Source organism: Dama dama, chromosome 27, assembly GCF_033118175.1.
Source record: "Dama dama isolate Ldn47 chromosome 27, ASM3311817v1, whole genome shotgun sequence".
NCBI classification, from domain to species: Eukaryota; Metazoa; Chordata; class Mammalia; order Artiodactyla; family Cervidae; genus Dama; species Dama dama.
The window spans coordinates 43,633,830-43,647,766 of NC_083707.1; the positions used below are offsets into that span (position 1 = coordinate 43,633,830).

The 13,937-nt window shown below is 41.6% G+C and overlaps 1 protein-coding gene across 4 annotated transcripts in view; it reads right to left on the bottom strand.

Annotated features, from left to right (window-relative positions):
- Positions 1 to 13,937, bottom strand: part of PTPN2 (protein tyrosine phosphatase non-receptor type 2) — a 63,904-nt gene that overhangs the window by 18,998 nt on the left and 30,969 nt on the right. For all 4 annotated transcript variants that reach the window (XM_061131152.1, XM_061131151.1, XM_061131153.1 and 1 more), the window contains 3 exons: positions 13,777 to 13,877; positions 8,579 to 8,677; positions 4,317 to 4,454 (listed from right to left, as the gene is read on the bottom strand). In XM_061131152.1, the coding sequence (XP_060987135.1) occupies positions 4,317 to 4,454; positions 8,579 to 8,677; positions 13,777 to 13,877 (338 nt within the window). The remainder of the gene's footprint in view (positions 1 to 4,316; positions 4,455 to 8,578; positions 8,678 to 13,776; positions 13,878 to 13,937) is intronic.

The window sequence follows — 13,937 nt, forward strand, 5'->3', positions numbered from 1 at the left end:
CTCGAAAAACACAGCTCACAAAAAATCACATTAATTCCCAAAGGGCCATGTGAAGTAATAGGAGCCACATGTTTACTGTTGTGGTATAAAAAAGTTCATGTGCACAACTGGAGGCCCCTTTCCTATTTCATGTTGGAAAAGTAATGAGAAGGGGGAAGGGTTCCAGAGAGGGGAGAGCTCAAATAAAATTCATCTCTACACGTGGGCCCCACAACTTCCGATAGGGTCCTGTACCCTACCCTGCAATCCCATGACTTCCAACAGAGTCCCCACTTCTCTACAAGCGGACCCCGCAATTTCTGACAGAATCCCAGTTCTCTACACATGGACCCCACAATTTCCAACAGAGTCCTAGTTCTCTATACTCGGATCCCACAACTTCTGACACAGTCCTCGTCTCATACCGGTGGACTCGCCCCTTCCTCCTCTGTGGTCACCATGCCCTTGGTCCTCCTTCTGGGATGCCCAGTCCAGGCCTTCATCCCTTCTCGCTGCTGTCCCTCACACTAGACTCCAACTGGTCTGCACACACCTGCCAGTCCACACATCCCTGAACCATTTTCTTCAGAAAACACTGCATCGTGCATACCACCCCTGCACAAAGACGTTAGCATGCACCATTCTTAGGGCAAAATCTTATTTACATTTTTTTGAAGAATTCTAACTGTAGTCTTTGAATAAGATGACAAGCTCAGAGTCCATGGAGGCCAGGAAGCTGGTCTATGAGCTGAGTAGGTACAGACAACAGGAGCTGTGAGCATGGGGTCGACTTGTGTGTGCTGTATAGAACCATTCAAATTCAGGTTAACTATTACTATTATCAGTTTGAAGAGGACTATAAATCTTCTAATTATTATTAAAAAATCTACAAAGCTCTATGGCCCAGGCCCAACTTTAGGCACAGGCAGAAGGTAGCAAGATTGTGTTTCTAAGACTTTCATACGCCCAGTTTCACCATCTGTTAATGGGGTGTGAAAAAGCACTTACTTCACAGGCTCCAGTGAGGAATAAACAGGCAACCCCCACACCAGTGAAGCCTGAAGAGACACAGGGACACTCACTGGCGGCCTTAACCCTAACACTTCCAATCAACTATGACCTCTCCACAATTCCAGTCTCCTCACCTGTGTGTCTGCTCCACCTGGAGAGCAGCAAGGTGTTGACCCTGTTCCCCTCAAGGTCACTGTCCTGGTCCAGTCCTTAACCAGCTCTTGCAGGGCTGCTGCAACAGCCGTGCTAAATACATGGTCACCGAAAGTCACTCTGGGAGTTGACCGGAACCCCAGGTGGTGAACAGAAGAGAGTGACAGGCCAGGGGGCATAGGGCCCAGTTCTAAGCAGAGGGAAGGGCATGCCCAAGACAGGGACGGGCAGGAGAATTGGTGGGTGGACAAGCGGCAAGGGCAGGTGGGCTGGGGCTCCCGCAGGGACCATGGAAAGGCATCCAGAGCCTTAGGGAAGGACTCCGCATTTCAGAACAAGCACTCAGGGTGGTGAACAGGGGACCTGGTGTACCCACCGTAAGAAGTGACCGAAGCAAGAAATGGGCACAAGCTGGATGGAAGGTGCACAGAACAGACAGGAGAGGAGGAGCCTGGGGGGGTCAAAGCTAGGGGCAGAAGAAACAGAACTCAGCACAACACTGTCTTCCAGGAACTCAATCACCTAAACCTGACAGAAGACACACGGAAAACCCTAAAGGGCAAGTAAACAGAAAAGCCCGAAAGGCAAGTTCTCCATGTGACCTTGGATTTTAAAAGCCCCTCAAAACTACCTCCAAGCTTAAGCCATTCAAAAGCAGAATGGACTCTTCACTTGGGGGCAAACGTTCAGACTGAGCTCTCATCACGATGCTGAAAAGAATGCTGGTGCTCCACTGCTCTGTCAGACATGTCGTCAGGTGCCAGGTCCCCTCAGAGTAGGCCTGATAGGGCAGCTCTGCCCAGGTTGGTCAGGAGACTCCTCTAGAAGCGACCTGGTGCTCTGACCTCAGGAACAAGAGAGGGCGGCCCTACTTTATTAGCATCTTTTCCCTCAGCTCGCCTGTCTCCACCACCCTGGCTCATGCAGGCCCTCCAGACTCACTCCGTTCCCACGGGAGCCCTGACCCAGGGGAGCCTAGAACCTTAGGCACCATCGGAGCGCTAACTCATGCAGTCACAATGACAACCCCTTGAGGCAAGCAAGCCATCGCCCTCGTTTTGCAGATGAGAGAACGTAGGCACAGAGATCAAGTAGCGGGTTGGTCACAGGGCCAGGAGCAGCAGCCAGGATTCAGGCCACATGGCTCCTGGGTCTAAATGTGACTAACGCAATCCTGCCTCACCCACTAAAATGCTACCTTATCCTTCCAACACTGCTCACTCACTACAGACTGTGAAGTAGAACATAAACTGTTGCTGTTCAATTACAGTGGACTCTGAACACAGGCCAGTAAGAAACCACACGTGGCCAGCAACTGAATCGCAGGGGCTGGCCCACTCCCAGGGTGGCCTCAGCTTCAGAAACTTTAGAACCAAGGCTCTTTCCACAACAATTAGACTTGGTCCCATGTCATTAGAAGTTAGGAGATCTGGAATTCAGCTAAGTAATCTATTTATGGAAAAATCTATTAGCCTAATGGATTTTTAAGTTATTTTCTTTAACTAAGAAAAACAGGGGGACTTCCCTGGTGGTCTAGTGGCTAAGACTCTGTGCTCCCAATGCAGGGGGCCAGGGTTCAATCCCTGGTCAGGGAACTTGATCCCACATGCTGCAGCTAAGGCCGGGAACAGCCAAATAAATAAATAAAATAAATAAATATTTAAAAAAAAAGAAAAACAGGAATATTAGGAGTTTATCTACATTGTAGGAAAACCATGGGTCAAACTATATATATGTGAAAATACTTCACAAGCTGATAAACAAAATACAAAAGTATTTTATTATTTGAAGTGTAATCAATTCTCAGACAGAGAAAAACACCAATGCCTATCTCCTGCTAAATCAATTTTAATGCCACAAGCAGATGCAGTACCTACGATACATAAATACTAAGAGAAGGTGATTCCCAGAACCATGAGAAGTTTATGGAAATGAAGTTCTGTTTCTGGGAATAAGGGCTGGACAACCAGTACCAAGTAGTAGTTGATGTATTTCAGTGCAGCTTAAGATACACGCAAATGGAATCATTGGTGCAAAACACACACAGTGAGGAGATTCATAAAGAAGGCACCTCCCTGAACGACCTCACAGCTGAGTTATGTTCTCATGGAAGCTGGACCCAGTCAGATGCACACGGTACACACCCATGCTTATGTCACAAAGGACAGGTGTTTTAAGGAGATAACCACAAAAGGTAATTCGGCATATCTAAAAAGTGTATATACCTCCCTTCTCCACAAATTTTTTTTCTTTTGGATTAATGATCACACATTAATACTCAATTCACTTAATACTTAACTAAAACAGTATCTCACTTTATAGACCAGATACATCCCTGAAGCCATTTCTGGGCAAACATTTTCTTATTTTCTAGTTTTTCTAGTTTCTGAGAGCATCTCAGAATCACTCTTAGTTCTTATTTTTTTGTTATGCTAAATACAGACCAAAGAAAGCAAAGAGGTGAATGGGAAGGGGGGAACTATCTCGATGCTTAGACGATAACAGTAGGCTCACAACCAACTGCCTGTTTCTCACCCAGGCACCAAGGAATGAGTCTTACATTTTTGGAAAAAATCCAAATAAGTACTGATGAGGTCATATGGTAAATTTATTTCACCATTTCACCAGCTCAATAAAGACAAATTTCCATGTGACAAACCCCTCGAATTAGCAACTCTCTCCAAGCAGCAAGAACGAAAGCAAGCTTTTCCCAGGCATGCGCTCTGTACCAGCGCCTCTGCACATACCTCCTCACATGATACCCACGTCCTCACTCGATGTCACAAATGCTAACAGGGAGGCACCACAGCCTCCCCCTAAAGACAAGGGGGGCCTGGGCAGGGGTCACTGGGCAGCAGCAATGGATGTAAACCCAGGCTTCCCAATTCTAAAGCCCTCTCCCTCAATCTTCAACCAATTATAATACTGATCAGTTGCTCAGAATCCTCAGATATTAACCTGAACTTCACAATTCTTAGCTTCCAGCATTTCTTAAGAATTCTCAGAGAGCCACCACATATGGGAACAAAATCTATGAGGACATGGTTATGGCTGTGAACCATTACAGGCATTGCTGCAATGAATGGGCTGCCCCAAACTTCAAATCCAAGAACAAAGAATAATCCTTAAAGTCACCACATGAAGCCCCATAGTCTGGGCACAAGCAGTCTTACCCTGGTGTTTCCTAACTGCAACAGATGGACCGTGTAATAGGACTTCACGTCCTCTGACAGGAACTTCACACTGAAGCCTGTTTCCTTAAACAGCATCTCCCGATCATCTTTTGTAGGCCAGTACTGTGCACATTTAACCTAAAGTTAAGAACATAAAACATAATGAAACCATAAAAAGCTGGAAAGGAAAACAAACCACACACAAGCTATATATTTTTCAAGTACCCAAATCTAGGAATAGTCATACTATGTTTGATGTTTAATGTATTTTAATAAGATGGACATCTTATAAATGCAGTTTGTAAAATGTTCTTATAACTTACACACTTAAAAAAACAGATATCATGTTCATAAAATGAAAATCAATTTGTCATTTCTAAAGCAGGATAACCTGTATTTCAACATCACATTGGTATTCACTCTTATGTTTCTATAAATATCAAACTCATGCAAGAATTCTATCTTCAAACACTACTGAAAGGTTTTGATTTCATAAGTACTTACCATAAGCTATAATAAACCTAGACAGTATATTAAAAAGCAGAGTTATCACTTCGCCAACAAAGGTCCATAAAGTCAAAGCTATGGCTTTTCCGGTAGTCATATATGGATGTGAGAGTTGGACCATAAAGAAGGCAGAGCACCAAAGAACTGAAGCTTTGGGTGCTGGAGAAGACTTTTGAGAGTCCCTTGGACAGCAAGGAGATCAAACCAAGTCAATTCTAAAGGAAATCAACCCTGAATATTCACTGGAAGAACTGTTGCTAAAGCTTGGGCTACCTAATGCAACGGATCGACTTACTGGAAAGAACCCTGATGCTGGGAAAGACTGAGGGCAGGAGGAGAAGGGGGTGATAGAGGATGAGATGGTTGGATGTCATCACTGACTCAAAAGGCATGAATTTGAGCAAACTCTGGGAGACAGTGAAGGACAGAAAAGCCTAGTGTGTTGTAGTCTATGAGGTAGCAAAGAACTGGACATGACTTAGTAACTGATCAATAACATTTTCCAAAAATACCTGTTAATCTGCTACTAAATACTATATATCTAGAGGTAACATTGCATACTTACATACTAAAAGTCAAGGGAAAGAATTAGAAGATAAGCCCCCTTTACCTAGAACTGTGGCAGAACTACTGACATGGAATTAACATTTTGTGACAATAAAAGCATCTCCCCAAAAGCCAAACTGTAAGGCCAGCAGGCTGTGGTGAGGTGAGCTAGAGCCACTTCATTGAGAAAAACACTAGGAAAACATCCCTGTAAAATATGGTCGTTTCTTTTAGATATCACAAACAGCTACAAATAACAATCAATAGAAATACTTTCAAAACAAATGAATGCTATGAGCTAATACTTCAAAAGCTGCTAAAAGACATTAAAAAAACAAATGACACAAGACGTGAAAGAGCATGAATTATAACAACTCATAAATGACGTGACAGAAGAGAAAAAAGAACCAAAAGTAACAGAACACATCATTTCATAAACAAAGATTAATTGATTAAACTAAAGGGAACAGAGCTGTGTGTGAACAAACACGACAGATGATGCCTTAAGAGAAAAAGGACATTTTTAAAATAAAAAAGAAATAAAGAGAGACTAGTAGGCAATGAAAATCTAACACATATGTGTAACAGAAGGCCCCGGGAGAAGAACAGTAAGGCAAGCAAGGGAACAGAACAAATGTCAAGTATAATTCAATAAAAATTTTTCTTTAAAAGAAAGAAAAAATGCCTGAAATCACATAATGAAATAGCACGCTCTGTCCCTGGACAAACTGACCCAGAATGACCAGCACAGACACATTTCAGTACAATCAATGGGATCTGAAGAAAAAAAAATCCTTTGGGTAAAAGAATAAGTAACTAATAAAGGAAATAGAGTAAGATGTGCCTTTGTGACAGGAACATGCCAGAAGGAAATGGGTAATACTGTCAGGTTGCTCAAAAAGCAAATGTGAGCCAGAGATTTTATATTCTGCCAGACTCTTCAGCATCAAGCCAGCAGAGGTACTGTCATCAACACACAAGAAACTGGGACCAGGGCACCCATCTCAGGATCCTCTGAGTGTGAGCTACACACAGAGCAACCAGAGAGACTCAACGATAGATGCACATCTACACGAAAGGGACTTAAGATAGACTAAAACGTGGTAAACTCTGATGATGGAGGTAAAGCACAACTTGAGAAAAACAGGATGAGAGAAAACATTTTAAACTGTTTTCAGTAGTTATTTTAGTGATGGACTTGATTTTGTTATTACAAGTACATTCTGTGTGCAATACGGGACAGAGTAAAATGAGTATAAGACATTCAACATCATTAGTGTCTCTGAGAACCAGAATTCATGGTGAATCAATCCTACAGTCCTAAATTTTAATATCAGTATCAAATATCAGAAGATCAGTACCAAAAAAAAAAAAAAAAGAGGAAGAGGCATCAATATCAGTACGAACACTAGTGTTCTGTTATCTTAACATACAAACATAATTTTCCTTAACTCTGTTCACTGAAAAGACCAACCCAGTAAGAACAAAGATTACTATTTTTGCTGTGATCTTGAAATACCACTGCTCACCAAAAGAAACCAAGGCTTCTTAAAGAAACAGCTGATTCACATAGGAAAGATAAGCCTGCAACAGGGAGTCCTTCCAGATATCAAAGGAGCTAGTAAGACTCTTCGGTTTTTTGTTAAAAGAACTCAGGGCCCAACCTGAAAAGCTTCCCCTGGCCAAAGAAGGGACAATTTGACTACCAGTAAGAGTAACAACGAGCTTCCCAGGTGGCTCAGTGGTAAAGAATCCGTCTGCCAAACAGGAGGCGCCAATTCGATCCCTGCATTGATTCCTCAAGATCCCCTGAGGAAGGCATGGCAACCCAGTGCAGTATTCTTGCCTGGGAAATCCCATGGACAGAAGAGCCTGGCAGGCTATAGTACAAAGGGTCGCAAAAGAGTTGGACACGACTTTAGCGACTAAATAACAAGGATAATAACTGCCATGGAGTGAACTGAATCAGGTGTTTAATAAACTCATGACTTCACAGCATTGATCCCCTCCCGCCCCCACACCAAGAAAACCTAAGTGGTCACATATTGAGGATATGTGGGAATCAACTTCCTTTGAAAACTGCTTTTCCTACATCAAGGTGGTAGGTAACTAGAGTGGGAGCCTTTTTTTTTTTTCAATAGAAGAATTTCAACCAAAACTCAAGAAGAAACAATAAAGCTGGAATATCACTATGACCCTAATTAATTAAGGAACTAAACACTGACCAGCAGCAGCTGCTGACATCATTATGCTGACAAACAGGGTTATTACCACACACGAGGCGACCTCAACAATCAAACCTGACTCTTATTGAACATCTGGATGAAGGTGATTTCTGATTGCTGGTGGCAATCTTCTCTTTTTATTACAGTACTTATTCTGCAGAATGAGAGATGAAACCCATAATCCTCCAGCTGACAATGATGCTCAAATGTCCCAACAACAGCACCCGCATCACTTGGGTCTGTGGGTCACTGTGGAAGCATGAAAACCACTGCAGAGACTATGCTGACACTGCAGGACACCATGGTGTGGCAACAACACTGCGGATTGAAACAGACTAGAAGCACCTTCACTACCACTGAAAACCAGCAGCTATTAATTTAGAAAAAAGGAAGAATTCAGAATCTGAAGGAGCAGAACAGCCTGAGACCTCAGGGCTGGAAGAGATCTGACAGATAACACTTTCTAATTTGCATGTTTGACAGAAGAGGACCCTCAAGCCACAGAAGCTGAAGACTTAACCACCATCACACCACTAATTAGCACTGGATTTTAAACTGCACCTCAAATGTCAATAAACCTATACATACCAATACTCACTACCTCCTGACATAAGAGCCAATGGTAGTTTATTAAGGTTTTAGAAACCTGTCACTTCAATTCATAAAATTTCCAGGATTCTGTTAATAATAAATTATAAAGATTCTGATAAAGCCTAGGAATTCCAAAGATCTAAGTACCACAACTGGCCAGTACTCACTCCATTATACTTATATTTGGAGGGCAGTGGTCCACAGTTGCTATTTAAATATTTAAGGTAATAAAGGAAAATGATAGGTTAGTTCCAGTCAGAATCACCCTGACTCTAGTTTTTAGTAATTAAAGGCCAAAACTAATGAATGACTATCCCAAAAGAAGTAAGAAAATATTTGTAAGTTAACAATCACAGACTGTACAGTAAGTTGTAAATACCAAGTATTACTCACCGATTCTTTCTCCACAATTCGGTTTAGCATGACAACTGCTTTGGTCTTTTGCTGCCAAACCATGAGCCAGAAATGACAACATGTATTAGGAAGTGGACCCTGTAAGACAGAGAAGAAACAGCAGGTGAGAGGAGCAGTGACTGAGGCTCCAAGGACATGCCTTCCAGGAAGCTTCTCATCTGAGAACAGGGGATTGGATCACAGAATGTCAATCCAGACTCTAAACCCACCTGAAGTAAAAACAGGTCTCTGTTAGTTGGATTACTGATTATCAACGAAAAAAACTGACTTTTATTTACTTAGGCAGAAAAGAAAAATTTCCAGGCCGTCAGGTGGCTCTCTGAATTGAGGGATGGAGAACCAGGCTTGGGCAGGAAAAAAAGTCAAGACAAGATTTTGTCCCAAGGGGTGTGAGTTTGGGGCAGCACTCCCAACCAGTCACCACTGTCACCCTCTGAGGGCACTGCCATCCTCAGGTGGCTGCAGTGCATGCAGGTTAACAGATTTGACTACACCTTTTTTTTTTTGTTACTGTACCTTGAGTAACGCAACAGGCAGTCACCTGCGGGATGCCGGGGGCTGGGTCTGCCTGGAGCTTCAGCTCCACACAGAAGACAAGCCATTCAAGTGGTGCTGCACTAAAAGCAGCTTCGGGGCCACTTGTATCCCAGCTCTGTAGTGGATGTGCTGGAAATATTACGTGAGCTAATAAACTCCCGCTCTCAATTATACCAATGCTAGAAGGGACCAAGAACCCTGAAGAGCTGCACCCTCAAGTTTGAGGAGCTGTTCCCCTTACTGAGTGCATATTATTCAAAGTTTGAGCTACTTCCAAAACCACACAGTGCAAAAAGATAAAAACAGCCATGAGAAGACCCCCAGTAAAATGAATGCCTTCTCTTTCATCTAAAAAAATGGATGGATCAGGTCTCCAATGAAGTCACCGCTTAGTGTATACACACACATTCTAGAGTGGTTCTAAAAGGGAAGAGGGGTTCTCAGCTCTTCCATTTACCAGCAATACAACCTATTATCTTCTACAAAACAGAGATCTATACAAAGGGATCAGCAGGTATATATTTCTAATTTTCATAAAACTCAGAGAAAAAGAATGACAAAAATTATAAGCAACAAAGGACAAGCAGAACAACTGCAGTTTCAATAAACATTTAGTGTCTCTGGTTTTTGCTGTCCTTTGAAATATTTTCTGTGCACGTTCTCTGTCCCAATGTACTAGGGACAAAGGCAAAAGCAGTTCCAGCTGTCACAGAGCTTACGTCGGAGGTGAGGAATGTGCATTAATTTTTTTAAACACCGTCCTTGTAGAGAAGGGGAAACACCCAGCCCCACCACAGCGAGGGTTGAGCCATAGGGTATGCAGGAGCAGGAAGGGTACCAGAGAAGAGCCTTAAAAACGAAGAGGTGCTGACACAACAAGGGGAGAGGGGAGGGATCAGGTCCATTCCCAGTGTCAGGGCACTTCTGGGAAAGAAGGTGACACAGAGAACCCACAGGAAACCACACCTGCCAAGTGAGAGGTGCTCAACCCCAGGAAACAGTCAACGATCTCTTCTTTACAGAATGAAGGAATATGACCAGATTGGTACCTCGCAAAAATTTCTCTAGAGGAATTGTTAAAGATGGACTAGAAAAGAGCGACTAGTGGCAAAGAAATAAGTTGAGAAGCTACTACATTGGTGTAGATGAAAGAGAGCTCCAGAGAAGGGCAGGGCAGCAGAAAACAGGAGAGAATTCAACAGATGAGAAGGACAGCTTTAACCAGATGACAAAAACAGGACGGGGGCTAGCTTAGTGTAAAAGAAAGAAGAAAAGGAAAAAAGAGTTTGACACAGAAAAGAAGAATCTGTGACGTCAAGTGGTCCCGTGGGTAGATGTTGGAAGCTCTGGGGCGGGGGGTAGGGGGGACTCAGGAAATAATCCAAAGCTGAAGATAGGCTTGTGAGTCCACTAGAATGAGGGCAGAGGGCCTGGGTCAGGACACAAAGGAATGCCCAAATGGACAGGAGATTTATACTAGGGTATTAGTCGGGTATTTTCTTTTTCATGAAGGGATTTACAGTGTTTTATAGAAGGATTATTACTATCATTACTACTATAACGAAAAGCAGTAACAATGCCATAATGAACACTCCATGAAGTACTCACCATAGTACCCGACACTACATGAGTTTTTATTAGCACTATTCTATAGATCACAGAGATACATATTGATAACACACACACTTGACTCCTGCACAACAGGGGTTTGAACTACAGTGGTCCAGATACAGACAGATTTTTCAATAAACACAGTCAGCCCTTTTAGCCATAGTTAGGCATCCTCAGGATCAACAACCTCAGATAGCAAACTTAATACATGATTGTGACTCAATGAATCTGTGTATGTGGGGCCAGGACAGAAGGGACAGCGATGGGACATGAGCACCCGTGGGCTTGGCATTGCAGAGGGTCCTGGAAGCAAACCCCTTGGTGCTGCGGGATGCTGCTGCACCTCGGGGAACTGAGGAATGAACCCAAGGGCATATCACAATTTCAGGGCAGGAAATCTGAATAATTAAAAGCAGAACCATCCAGCCTATGGAGACCATGTGGCCTCACCCTACTTGTTGTACGACCTTGGTAAAGTTATTTTTGTCTCTTTGTCTCTTTGTCTCTTCAGATGACTCCTCATATTAACATAAGGATAATAAGAGTATTTACCACAAAGGGTTATCCTGAGGCTTAAGTTATACAAAATATGTAAAATATAGAAAAATGTTAAAAGTTGCAAGCTGTTACTATTTACAACAGTCAAGACATGGAGGCCATCTAAGTGTCCATCCACAGAGGAATGATTAAAGATGTGGTACATATATACAATGGAATATTGGTCAGCCATAAACAAATAATGAAATAATGCCATATGCAGCAATGTGAATGGACCTAGAGATTATCAGTCTAAGTAATTCAAAGACAAATATATGATATCACTTATATGTGGATTCTAGACTATGATACAAAAGAATTTATTTACAAAACAGAAACAGACTCACAAACATAGAAGGTAAGCATACTTTTGGTTACCAAAAGGAAATGGGAGGAGGGATAAATTAGGAGTTTGGGATTAACAGATACACACTACCATATATAAAGTAAACAACAAGAATTTACTGTGTAGCTCAGGGAATTATATTCAACATCTTATAATAACCTACAATGGGAAAGAATCTGAAAAAGAATATATATAGACATATGCATGTATACATGTACAACCGAATTACTTTGCTGCACACTAGTATCTAACACAGTATGGTAAGTCAACTGTAGTTCAGTAAAAAATAAATAAAAGATTGCTAGCTGCTGTAAATTTTACTTCCCTCTAGGATGTGAAGTTCATACTAGCAGTTTTATGAATGGCTGTTTCATTCACACAGTGCCGCCACAAAGCAGGCATTCAAAGCTTTGCTGGATGAACGAACAGGATTCAAGAACAGACACCATGAGTCCAGAGTCCAGCCTCTTTCTTAAGAAACAAAGGTTCAAAATATGGTTCCAGAGAGTTGAAGTGGTGAGTACAGACTGGACGGGGGCGAAACCTGAATCAGAATCTTGAGAAACAATTATATTTTTAGAGACTAAGATGAGAAAGAGGAAAGGATAAACAAGACTGGAAAAAAAAGAGAATAAGAAAGGTGTGATAAGGAATCTAGGGTAATTATTCTTTTCTATTTTTAACATTATGGTTTTTAAAAACACAAAGTAAAAATTTTTAACTCTAAAAATGACTATTAAAAACATCATGAATGCACATAAGAAAAATTTCAAATGTAACAGAAAATGGCAAAATGAAGTCTGTCTTTTTTCCTAATTCCCAGAAACAATCAGTACTAATAGCATGTGTATAATTTATTTAGCCAGCTCCTTACAGACTGTTTCTGTCCTACTATTTTTGGCCCTGTGCTATTAACTTATAACAAATACTCTCACATTTACCTTCATGTCTTTACATATTAGACCTCTGAGTACTATAAACTTTTAAATCTGTTGTTCTGACAGGTGAGAAGTGGTAAATGATTGCTGGTTTAAATTTAGAAAAACTGAGCACCTTTTCTATATATATTGCCTACCGTTACTTCCCTGCTGTGAACTGTGAATTTATGTTCCCTGGCAGTTTTTTTCATAGATTTCCTTTTTGTTTTTGATTTACAGGAGCTGCTTTACGCCAAGTAAAAAAGAGTACTTAATTTTTGTTTCCTGTGAATTATAGATAGCCTAACAGTTGACAGTTACATTCATCTGAATATCTTACCATTTTCAACAGTTTTCACTTTCAGTAACAGGTTATTTTGATCTGAAATGGGTTCTTTAAAAATCTCAAACATTACAAGTATACAGTTTATCTTTTTTTCAATTTAATTATAGTTGATTTACAATACTGTGTTAGTTACAGGTATACAACAAAGTGATTCAGTTATACATATATATATATTTTTTTCAGATTACTTTCCATTATAGGTTATAACAAGATACTTAATAATACAGTTTTATCTTTGGAATAATTAAAAATCACTAACTAGGAAATGGCAGCACTGTTAATCAAATCTGTTATCTGATAAACAAAGGGTAGCTTGTGTGGATAAACCCAAATCATTTCTGCTATCTCAAGTGAAAGAACAGTGCCAATGCAGCACGGGTGTGGCCAGAGTGTTGAGAAGGGAGGAGGCTCAAGGGGCCAGTGGGCTCTCAGACCACCCCATCAGTGGTCCAGGCACCTGGCTCACACCCTCACCTAACACCCAAGACTTGTCCATACTGAAAATACACACCAGGCCAGGGCAGAGAAGAGTTTTCGCAGGGCCTCTGGTTCTGATTCAGGTGAAGAGAAGTAGAAGGAACAAAGTATCCACCAACCGAGACTTTGTACCAAACTTACACCAAGGCAGACAGCTGGCCAGAAAAGAACTAGCAGGCCAGACCTCATGAACAACTTTCCTGCAGAGAACCTGTAACAGTAACAATTGCTTTTATCTTAAATATACACAGCTGTAAAACATTATAACACCATTCATTACAAAACAACAGAAAAACCTGAAACAGCCATTCCACCGCCAAAAGAAGCCAGGACACACTTTCTGCTCCATCCTAAAGCAGACCCCGGGAATGGCAGTCAGGCCTCCATTCCACGCCATGCCACTTGCCTGGGTTAAGATGTAGCTCCTCTGTGCCTCCTCTATGTCAACTAAACTGGCATTGATATAGTCATTTTCAGCATTCTGCAGTTTAACACGACTGTGATCATCTGAAACAGAAAATGATAAACCATACTGTCATTTCAAACTTGCATTTCTTTTTTGAGTAT